Source organism: Pteropus vampyrus, unplaced genomic scaffold (assembly GCF_000151845.1).
Source record: "Pteropus vampyrus isolate Shadow unplaced genomic scaffold, Pvam_2.0 Scaffold58, whole genome shotgun sequence".
NCBI lineage: Eukaryota > Metazoa > Chordata > Mammalia > Chiroptera > Pteropodidae > Pteropus > Pteropus vampyrus.
The window spans coordinates 2,281,500-2,293,769 of record NW_011888839.1 but is presented as its reverse complement, the minus strand read 5'-3'; the positions used below and the strand labels follow the sequence as shown (position 1 = coordinate 2,293,769).

General features: G+C 35.4%; 1 protein-coding gene across 1 annotated transcript in view; it reads right to left on the bottom strand.

Annotated features, from left to right (window-relative positions):
* The window catches only part of PREP (prolyl endopeptidase), a gene marked incomplete at its 5' end in the record, with an annotated part of 101,479 nt that overhangs the window by 62,637 nt on the left and 26,572 nt on the right, over window positions 1–12,270 (bottom strand). Inside the window, one exon of the mRNA XM_023530932.1 lies at window positions 2,253–2,358. Coding sequence (XP_023386700.1) covers window positions 2,253–2,358 — 106 coding nt within the window. The remainder of the gene's footprint in view (window positions 1–2,252; window positions 2,359–12,270) is intronic.

Here is a 12,270-nt window from a genome sequence, read left to right as displayed (position 1 = left end):
CTCAGAGAAGCCAGACTAGTTTGGTCAAGAAGAAAATGTTTGTTATCTGACAGGCACTGTACTAGGTACTGGGGACTCCACAGAGAGCAAGACAGACAAGGTACCTGAACTCACACAGCTCACAAATCCTTACACAAAGTGTTTTTGTATGAAGGAAAAAGGAAGTCAGAACAGAGAAAAGGAGCAGAAAGGCCAACTATAGAGAGAAAGGTATCAACTGAAAGCATGAGGAATCATGACAAAGTAATCTTAAAGTTCCCTGAAAGAATTAAAAAAGGGAACAATTTGGAAAATAACAATTGCTAACATTTATGAAGTCCTTACTCTACACTGGGCTCATCACTTAAGCTGCGCAAAAACCACCTAGAAAGCAAAGATGATAAATGTCAAGTAACTCAAGGAAAAATAAAGTTAGGAGGGTAGGCCAGGACCTGGCTTATTTTGTAAACAGGGTCTTCTAATCTGAACACATCACAGCCATTTAGGGTTTCTTAGATTCATCCCTTTATTCTTCATGTTCATTCATGGCTGCACTGTTTAATTTTGTTTATGAGGGCCTATTGTACCTATGCCTGTCCTCCTTCTGGAATCCCAATTTGTAGGTATCACATCCTCTTCTCTAACTGCTCACTAATGTTTGCAATGATAAATTGGATAAAAGTGTATAAGGTAAAAAAAAAAAAAAAAAAGACAAGGACCAAGAGGTCAGGAAGAAAACAGGGTTTCCTCAAGTTCTACTAGCACCTGTGTCATTTAAATTATCATTATCTATTATTAAAGTGGACATAGCAAATAGCAGTTCAGTATACGAATATGTGAATGAAATTTTCTTCTCCGTATTTGGAATAAATTAAGCAATTTGTGTTTTTAATTTGTTAACTTATATTGTTTAATAACAAGCCTATATAATAATTTAAAGATATAAAAATCAAGTCAAAAATAGAAAAATGAAACCAGTATTCTCCAGAGGAAGAACACTGTCACTGGCATTTATAATAAATTGGAGAAAGGCAAAGTCCCTTCCACCATCTCAGACTCGCACAAAAATATTGTACAGGGTAACAGCACATTAACAACTGCCACTGTTTCTTTCAGATTTCAGAGATCAGTTCTATATAGACCTGGACTTGCAACTCAAGTGAACAATTCTTGGGTGGTGGTTTGCTCCTATAAGAGAATGTGAAAACTGATGTGGTTGATGAAATTTTCTTGAGATCAAAATGAGTGTATCTTTGTCTCAAACTGAAAAATAACGTTTCTTTAATAGATATATATTTAGCATTAGAATAAAGTTGTTAATGTCATCCTGCAGTATGTGTGAATGGTGTTCTGTAATATCTAAGAATATTAGAATGCAGATCTTAGAGAAGTTTAAAAATGATACAATGCCCAATCAGTACTAAAAAAATATTTATATATTTTCTTATCACAGTGTAATGCAGATTAGATACCAATAATGAGGTAATCTAATTAATAATTAGAAAGGCACTCAATATTGTATAGTTTCAAAATCCATCTCTAAAATATATTTATTTTACATTAACCAGAACAATGGTGTAATTAGTTTAATGTCTTTATCTGGGTACCAGCATATCTCTGATGGGGTCTGGGAATTTTCAGCATAGTAAATCTTGCAGTTGAAAAGCTTTAATGCTGATGGTGGTGCTGATATATTATAGATGTTGGAAGAGAACAACATTTGAAATGAGCCATCTCCAGAATTTGCAACTGGCTAATTCTACGCTTATTACCATGACATACGAGACTTTATGAAGGAATATCAGGCTGTTACTGTGCATGAGGCTCAGTACTAAGTATCTGTGTTACGATTTCCTGTTAACCTGGTAAATTCTCACTGGTCTCCTATCTCTTGCTTGTGACAGTTCACACCCCTACATCTAGTATATGAGCTGCCGAAGCTCATATACATCTAGACAGTTATAATGTTTTACAGACCAAAGGGCCAGCTTCTCCTTAACACTCTTCATCTGTAATACTCACGGGATATTTTCACATTCATATGCAAAACATATGGTTAACCTCAATCTACAGAGAACATGCTAAAGTCAACAAATAACTTAAGTCAATTTTTCTTCATTTTATGGAATAATACAGGAATAAAAAAATCAGATGAACTGAGATGATGTGGTTAAATAGAAGAAGGTTTCCTGGGAAATCAATTAGAAGACCAAAATAATTGCTTTTTAATGGAGCTTTCTAGAATAATTATCTGTGTTTGAAAGATAACTTACCAGTGATGCCATTGGATTCCTGCTGTAAGTCACAGTACCAGAGTCGGTTTACTGGATCACATCCCTCCCTTATTGATAACAAAACATAGCGACCATCATCAGACAACTAGTAAGGAAATAAAGACAGTGCAGGGAGTCGATTAGAATATATTTTTTGCGAGAGCATTGTTAAATTAAGTAAAAAATAAAGGTTAACCTCAAAGACCGTAAGTTTACCCCAAACTTATGAATGGATAAAAAAGTTACCAGAAAAAAAGGTGATCATCAATTTTAACTTATTTCATTCTTAGTTACAGTTTTACAAAACATAATAAAATATTTAAGTAGAATATATCAATAGATGTAACTAAATGTCATAATGACTCAATGTGATTTTTATTTAAATTCAGTTTATTCTTTAACTGAAAATACACCCAATCCGCCAATTTGAATATTAATATCCCTGACTTCGAAGTTTCATCACAGATTATTTTATAAGTTGTTCTAGAAGAGTAAGAATTAGCAAAATGGGCATGGATGCAAAGAGGTACACCAGTGTGGTTCACACTGGTTACATTAATGACCTTCTATTGAACAACCCTCTATACACATCTCTAGTCATCTTCACCACAAGATGTCACGGAACAAAGGCCTATGCTTCTGTGGATTTCTTTTATAATATTAAACAGGAGAATCTTAGGCAGCAAAAATAATCTTGATTAAAAAACGTATGCAACAAACAATAAATTATGGTTTTGAGTTGTTAAAATTAACATAAGTGGCATTCAAGCTATACAACATATCCTTTTGCAACTAATTTTCATTCAAAATAAAAAATTAATCCATGTTGATATATGTACATTTGTTTTAACTGCTGTACAGTATTCCAATCTAAGAATATACCATAACTAACAGATTCATTTCCCCACCAATAAATGTTTAGATTATTTCCATTTTCTTCCTATTACAAGCAACACTTTAGGAAAATTCTTGAACATGTTTATTTGTGGCCTTAGATAAGTATTTCCCTTATGTAAGTGTGGTCTAATATAAATGTTTTTATATAACAGGAAGTAAAATTGCTCGCTGGTAGGATATGCATTCAATTTTATTAGATATTGCCAAATTAAGTGGTTTACCAACTTATACCCTTACATTTCAGCAGCATATAACAGTTACTGTTTTTCCACATCCTACTATGATGGTTAATTTAATGTGTCAATTTGACTAGGCCACAGTACTCAGATATTTGGCAAAATATTATTCTGGAAGGTTCTGTGAAGGGTTTTTTTTTTTTTTTTTTGGATGAGATTAACATTTAAGTTGGTGGACTCTTTGAGTAAAGGTGATGACCCTCTGTCATGAGTGAATCTCATTCAACCGGTTGAAGGCCTTAATAGTAAAAGACTGACCTCTCCAAATAAGAAGGAGTTCTGCCAGGAGATGGACTCTAACAGAAACTCTTCCCTGGGTTTCCAGCCTAACAGCCTACCCTGCAGACTTTGGATCTGTCAAGGGTCCATAATCATGTTAGCCAATTCCTTAAAAATAAGCCTTTCTCTTCTATACATATACACATAGTCTGTCGGTTTTATTTCTCTGGAGAATACTAACACACTTAACGACAACTGTAGTTTGTTCATTGGTTCATTCAATACATATTTGTTGAGGAGCTATTACATGCAAGTTATTTTTCTAGGTTTTAAAGATGTATCAGTCAACAAATCAGGAAAAAAAAACATTACATTCTATTGGAGGAGACAAACACATAAATATGCAATTATGTATATGATAGAATAATAAATGCCATGGAGGACATGAACAGGTCTGGCTGGGTAAGGGAGGCAGGATGTGTAGGGAGAGGCTGTAGTTTTCAATATGGCAGCTCATTAAGAAGGGGTCTTTCACTGTCTTCTGATACGCATTGCTTCAGATAAGAAGTTATTATCTTTTCCTCCTTACATGTAATGTGTGTGTTCTTCTCAAGCTGCTTTTAAGATTGTATTACCTTTTATTTTCTGCAAATTGATTATAATGGTCTTGCTATAGTAGCCTGCTTGAGATTTGTCGAGTGTCTTGGATCTGTGGGTGTCTATTTTATCAAATTCATAACATTTTTGGCCATTTTCTCCTCATATATATTTTTGTGTCCCCTTATCCCTAACATAGGACTTCAAATACAAAATATTGGATCACTTGGTACTATCCCACAGGTCAATAGGACTATGTTCATTTTTGTCTGTTTTTTCTTGGTGGTTTACTTTCCATTGTCCTGTCTTCAAATTCACTGATATTTTAACTATCTAAACTGCTATGAAGCCCATGCAGAGAATTTTTCCATTCAGGTATTTTTTTCACCTCTAGAAGGGTATTTGCTCCATTTTTATATTTTCTATTTCTTAGTTCATTACCTTAACATTTAAAAAAAATCCTTTAAAAATTATTTTTATAACAGCTTTTAAAAAGTTCTTATCAGCTTATTCTACTACCTATCATTTCTGGATCTGTTTTATTGACTAATTCTCCTCCTGGTTATAAGTCATATATTTCTGCTTCTTTACACATATAGTAATATTTTTATTGGATTCTGAATATTTGGGGATGATAATGATGACGATGATTATTTGGTTTTCCTTTAAATGTTCTGAGGCAGTTAATTTGCTAGTGGATCAGCTTGATCCATTCAAGGCCTGTTTTCAAGCACTGCTGGGTGAGGTCTATAGCCCTATTGCTAAGGTATGGCTTCTCTGGGGTCTCTGCTGACTACCTGGCATGTTTACAAGGTCTTTCCACTTTGGTCAGAACGTGAAAGTCTCCCAGGCTTGTTAAATTTCTGCTAGTTGTTGCTTACAACTCCCTGGTAGTTTTTCTTAGCTTGAATCACAGTCTCATCCTATGCATGCATTGCTTAATAGTCAGCTAAAGACACAAGGGAATACCAAAGCGGATTTCTGGAACCCTTAGTGGGTAGTTCTCTCCTTTGGTACTCTGCCTACAAATTGCAGTGGCTTCAGTCTTTCTGAATTCCAGTCTTTGGATCTTAAGTTCAGTGAGACTACAATACTCTGTGCGCTTCTCATTCTTGTGCCAGAGTTCATAAAATATGTCCAGGCAGAAAGCTGGGATAATCATAGCACTCGTCTCTCTCACAGATGAAAGTCCCATGATGCCTGCTGACCAATATCAGCAAACAGTTACTTTATTTATTTTGCCCGTTTTTCTAGCTGTTTATGGCAGGAGGGCCATCCCAGTACCAGTTACACGTCATGGCCTGGAAAAAATCTATTTTTTATATATATATATATTTTATGTATATTTATAAATATATAAAATATGCTTTATATATTTTATATATATATGTGTGTGTGTATATATATATATATTTTTTAACTCATTTTTAGTTCTTTATTGGATAATTACACTTTTAGGGTATATTATTGTATATGCTTAAAATATATTGATGCAAGAATTAACAATGTAATTAATATAGGACTAATTAAAAAGATAATACCTATGATTAATAAAAAACTTAACAATGATATAGTTCCTTCTGTCTCATTACATAGTAGGATATTTTTACTGTTTCTGTTTCCTTTTCCAATTATACTTCTATGAGCTACCTGCAGGCTTTGGGACATGCTTATTTTCTTTCATGTAGAGGTAAAACTGTCAAACATAGGATTCACTGTGACTTGTTGCACCACCCTTATGAAGTCCAAATACAATGACTCCTGATATCAGAGCAACGTGATGATACCAAGCTCAGGGTCATCAAAACAAGAGTGTTTGAGTATGGAATACTTAGGGTTTTACTTACTAGCAGCAGCAAGTTTTTAAATTCGTAGGAATTAGATTCCAGCTCTCCAAAAACGTCCATCCACTTACCACCTACAGGTTCATTTTGGTAGACCAGCTGCTTGTCAATCAGATTTTTTGATTTATAAATTAATCATAATGGTTGTGCGTGTCGAAAATGCCCAGTGTTTATAAACACTTGGAAACACACTGATGTTATAAGTTAAACATCTTTCTCAGAAAAAGTTATTTTAAAGTACAGAGGTAGTTTGTACTTGTGAAATAAAAGTGGGATTCCAAGTAAGTTATAGTTTTATAAAGGATTCTAGAAAGTCCTCTTTAATTTGGCTGCTCTTTCTTGGTGACCTTTTTCCCCTGAGTTCTGAAGCAATCTCCTTTCCCAAAATGAATCATATTTTGTTGTACGAGGTTTTATCAGAAATTACACATAAAATCGAATGACTTGGGTAAATTCTCTTCATCTTTTTCTAGGATCTTTATAGTCTTTTCAAAGATCACCAGTCAGTTTTGGAAAATCTCATGTAATTTGATTTACATTAATTTTTCTCTCCTTTCTCATCCTCATGTATTTCAAAATCACATGTCATATTTTAAGTGGGTCTCTTGCCAATGAACATACAACTTAAGTTTTAAAAATTCAATCTAAGAATCTGTATTCTGTTTTCATTTATTGTTATTGTTGTTGTACTGGCTTCCACATTCTTAATATTGAATATTCTATTCAGCTAGCTTTTCCCTTCTCCTTCCTTCTTTGTAATATATTAATAAAAATTTCTTAAAAACTTTCCCTTCTTTGACTGCTTTGGGAGTTATATATTCTATCTCTAGTCTTTACATGTTTTCCTTAAGCTTTTCATATATACAGCCAATAAATCAATGTCTAAAATTTTAGTCCCACCTTATTTTTAAACCATTCTATATCAAAAATATCATCAGCAATTTCACGATTATAACTTTAGTAAATGTAATGGAAAGTAGCCTCATTAATAATACTTCACACTTTTGTTTTCTGTCCTTTAAATAAAGACAGAATCTTTACAGCTTACTGCTTAAAGTCATGCTACATCACTCATAAATGATGGTTAACTCAGTTGTAGTGACTCATCCAATAGAAAGATAAAGCAGTAAAGTCACTGCAAAAACCACATCAAACCTTCGATGACAGCTGTTTCAAGCATATTTGATGAGTTTTTCTTAGTATTTCTGGCTGGACTAAATAGTTACAGCAGTTTCTATTTAATCTAAGGTGAAGTCCCAATGTAAATTGTTGGGATGCCAATTAAGTCAGCCTTTACTGTAACTCTCTTCATCACAACCCAGAGATGTTTCATAGCCACTAAACAAATCTGCTGAACTGACACAACTCTAACTCTAAATTTTCAAATGCTCAAGGCCTCAAATTTCAAAATCATTTATAAGTTGCTGTTGCCTCAAAATATGCAGATTAGAAATACACCTTCTTCCACTAAAATTCAATCAATAACAATACATAGTGGACCATGGCCTCACATTCAAATTATATTTCAAGGCAATTATAAAAATGAATTTTGGAAATCATTGGGGAGAAGACAAAAACTGTGTCGATGAGAAGGACACCTGAATCTCACCACAGTTAAAAGTGAGAATTAAAAGAATTATGAAAATTACAGCAACTTTTCTGAAATCCAGATAAAAGGAAAAGGGAAAAGAAGTAGAACCAAGGGCTCCATCAGGCCTCCATGGAACAGTATAAACTTCAGTTCACAAAATATTGTTTATGAAGGGGGCACCCAATAATAACAGCTGCCATATTCATTTGCATTTATCAACAGGTAAAGCATTAGGTATGGGGGTACTGGATTTTACGCTTTTATTAAAGAAGCCACATTAATTCACTGAGAAATTTTAATAGTGCATATTGTGATATTATGCTACACTGAGATAGTAACATATACCAAGGAAATCCCTGGTAGACATCATTCAAACTTTTACATAGGATATGTATTTTCTACTTTACTCTGTCTGATTCACATGTGCTGGGTCCAACAAACGCATAGTTCATATGACTTAGTATATTCAAGAATACAACCCCTACAAACCCGGGAACAACAAAACCACAGAATTTAAGAGAGATAGGCAGAACCCACAGCACACCTCAGGGGAAACTAGTCCCAAGTATTGTCTTATGAAATGTCTTCAATTAATGTCTCATGTAGGTGTGATAGTAATCTGTTCAGACCAGAGTCCGTGTCAAGTGGCTCTTTTTAAATATCAATCTACAGAAGTAAGTGTGAAATAGTAACATGTTGATAATTTTAGTTTCTCTGGTAAACAGGATCTTTGTATTTTGCAAGAAATCTGTATTACGATATATTATTACTAGTAATATAAAACTTTAAAGTAAATGAATTTGACTATTCTCAGTCTCAAGGGTACATAATAAGAACAGCTGTTTCCAAATGACCTGAACAAGCCTGCTTTTCTTCATGCATCTCTTAGTAAGAGAAAATTAACAGAAGATTGCTTATTAATGTTTTAAACTCCCAATTATTTAACTATCTACAAAGTTATTTGTCTTTCAAAGTGATGGGACAGGACATATAACCAATATTTATACATACGTAGAATATGTGGACTTCCATCGAACGCATGATCATTTTATGCTAGAGCTACTGAACTCCATAGTTACACTGTCTTGTGTTAATAACTAAATCTTCATGGACATGAAGTTTCTTTTATATATAAATATATTTTAATTTAGAATCCAACAAGAAGAGAGTGGAAAAAGTTTTTTCATAATTTGAATCTATATGTACTTTTTCAAATTGAGGAAAGTATTTTCTTTTATATGATAAAAGAATTGTACGTATAAAAAGTATACTAAAAAGCGGCAAAACTTAAAATTGTCCAGGAAATGAACAAAAGGATTGAAAATGGATTTTAATGGCTTTGAAAGTTAATTATGTTCCTCTCAGAGCAGGAAAGTTTATCAATTTTATTTCACAAACACTTTTGAATTCCTTTCATAAGAGCTGTGAATCATAACAATATTCCTTTAATATTAAGTTTATTTGTAAAACTTAATTCAGAAAAACTTTTAAATGTCAAACTAATCACCTACAATAATGGCTTTTCATTTATGGGACTCATTCTGGGTTTGTAATAATAATAAGAGATGATGTCAGTAACAGAAGTACAGGGTAGTCATAAACATGTGTGATTGCATTAACATAAACATTTATAAATGGTAATCATTAAGTCAAATTACCTAGCTTTACTAATACAGTGTGGTATGAAAGCAAATGGGGGGGGCGGGGCAGGTAGGAATCAACCCAAATACTGTATAACATGTTGCTTGGAATGCCAGAAACAGTCATAACAGAAAATTCTAAAAAAGATAATCCATTCAAAGTAAAATAAATAATGTAGGTCTTGACATGATATAACCACTAGTGTTTCTAATCTACCTGGTTGTTTCTCTGGCAGATAAGCTTAGTTATTCTAGAATCTACTGTTTGTTTTCTTTCCTCCCTTACTGAGCACTAGAGGAGACAGGTGAGAAAAGTGACTGATGAGCAAATCCAGCCTTACTGCTACAAAAACCAACTCTCCCATCAGGAGCTGCTTTATGTACACAGAGCAGCACCGCTTTCTAGCTTTACTCACATCTGGGTCTTTAGGTTGGCTTCCTGACATTTCTGCCTTCCCAAGTATGCTGCTGAGATTTTCCTGCATGTTAATCATCATGATGGATATTATCGCTTCACGCAGTGCTGATGAAAGAGAGGGCACAGACAATGAGCCTCGGGCACACGCAGTCCAGTTAGAAATCTACCTTGGGACTAATATAAAGACAATCACTCAGCCACTCCTGTAATGAACAGAAGGAACCAGTCCCTAGGAGCCAGTGGAAAAGGCACGACTCCCATGACAGCATAAGGAACTGAAGAGTCACCAATAAGAACCTCTGCTGGAAGCCTCAAGCACAATTACTGAAGTTAAGGTCAAGAGGACAACAGTGTTTTTAAAATGACACACAAACCAAACATGGGGGGAAATTCCGTCATGCAGCCCCTCAATCTCTTTCTAGTATATAAAAATACTAGATAAAAAAAAAAAACTGATAACAGAATAGGTTGCTATGACAAAAACATCTTCCATAAGGACCAGAGCTTTGCTCTTTGCTCCTGAAGATCACCTGGCCCTATCACAGTGGTGGACGTAAGGTAAGGAATTACTAGGTATTCGGGAAATAAATGCATGAGCTGTCCTGACCAGGAAGAAGGCTGCTGAACAATTACTGCCCCAAGTAAAACTATCCCATGAGTAAGGGACAGGTGAGGCGGAGTTCCTTGAGGAATATCTGGACTGTATTGATTACGTATGTTCTGTAGGTGAGGCTGGGGGGACACCAGAGGGTCTCTGTGTGCATGAACCTTAGCAGGGGAAGGTAAGGAAATTAACATTCACTGAGTCTCTATGGTGAGGCAAGCATCGGGCAATGATTTTCAAGTTCACATATGTGTAATATATACAAATGTGAACACAAATATATATACTAATTCTAAGGGTCACAAGTGAACATATTAAGATGGCTTATGGAGAAAGATGTAATAAATATTAAGAATTAGGATCACCTTTGTAAAATAAAAAAAAAAACAAAACCTTTTCCCTCCCCAAGAATTAGGTATAATAGAATTAGGTTCTCACTATAGGATTCAGCTAGATAATCACAAAGAGGTGGATATTTTCTCCTTAATCCTTTCTAAAGGGACTTGATACATTTTTAGAATCTTCATTCTAGAGCACCCTCTGCTGGGAAAAGTGTCTCAAAATGTTTGATTTCTTTCCTTTTCTCCCCCAAATGTTCTATAAATCATTTTAAAATAAAGAGATTTTCTGTTCTGTCCTCTAGAACCTTCTAAAATGACTGTTTCTATCCTTCCATAATCATTGCCCTGCAACAAAAACCTCATGGTCTATATTAAAAAATAATTCACATTATTTCCTCCAAGCCAAATCCTAGATGTCTGCTGCATGTTACTTCTAGGGGTAGGAGGGGCTGATGGGAGGGACTGAGGGCAGAAAGGGGACCTGAGTGGCCCTTGGCTGGCAAGTGAGAAGAGCAGTGGTGGACACTGCCTGCACTTCCAGAATGGAGCAGCAACACATGGAGGTGGTCTCCCCAACGGGCGCCAAGAAGGTAGCTGGCCTCCATTCATCTTAACGGTCCCAGCTGAAAAAGGATCAGGGGTGGGATAGCAGAGAGGTACAAAACTTAAGGGAATCCTGCTGAGAGCAGAAGCTTTGGGGGACAATGCAAAAGGTCACCCAGAGAGTTTACAACCCACATCAGGGAACAACAAAGTACAGAGGCTCCCAGAATTGAGGGATCTCATCACAAAGAGACGCCTAGACACACATTATGACTGTGAGGTGTCAGGAGAGATCAAAAACACAAAAATCCTGCTCCCCTTCTCCACCTTCTCCTCCCTGTGTGGCCACTGAACACAACAAACCATGATAAGTATCCTGGAGAAGGTAACTGGAGATCTCGTCATTGCTCAGAATGGCCCCTCCTGTAAAACATCAATTCCAACGTTCCAGTCTGATCGTTCCCCAGTCTCCTTCTGCCTCTTCATACTCCCTCCCTCCTATTCCCTACCCTCCAATTCCCAAAAACCACTGATTTGCTTTATGCCATTATAGACTAGTTTGCATTTTCTAGAGACTGTTGGATAATTGGAAACAAATGCTATTTACTCTTTCTTTTCTGGTTTCTTTTGCTGAGCATGATTATTTTGAGATTCAACCATGTTGTTAAGTGTATTAATAGCTCTTTCCTTTTTATTGCTGAGCAGTATTCCATTGCAGGGGTGTATCACAATTTATTCGTTCCTGTACTTGTTAATGGAGTTTTAGGTTATGTCCAGTTTGGGACTATCATGAACAAGGCTGCTATACGTGTCCATATATGGGGGAAAAAAAGGTGGAGGGTGGAGAGACTGAATAGTCCCTATTCCACTTCCTTGTCCCCATGTGCTCACCAAACTGGAGCTGAAGAGAGGAAAGAACTGTGTAAACTGGTGAGCTGATATTTTTGTTTTGAACTGCAATGAACCTTTAGTAACTGTTATAATATCCAAAAGTGTCCAAAAAGTTAGGGGATCTGCCAGTGGAAGGCAGTAGTTCTGGGGAAAGCTGTTGTCATAGGCGACTATGTAAACACTAAAGTTGCTTCCTG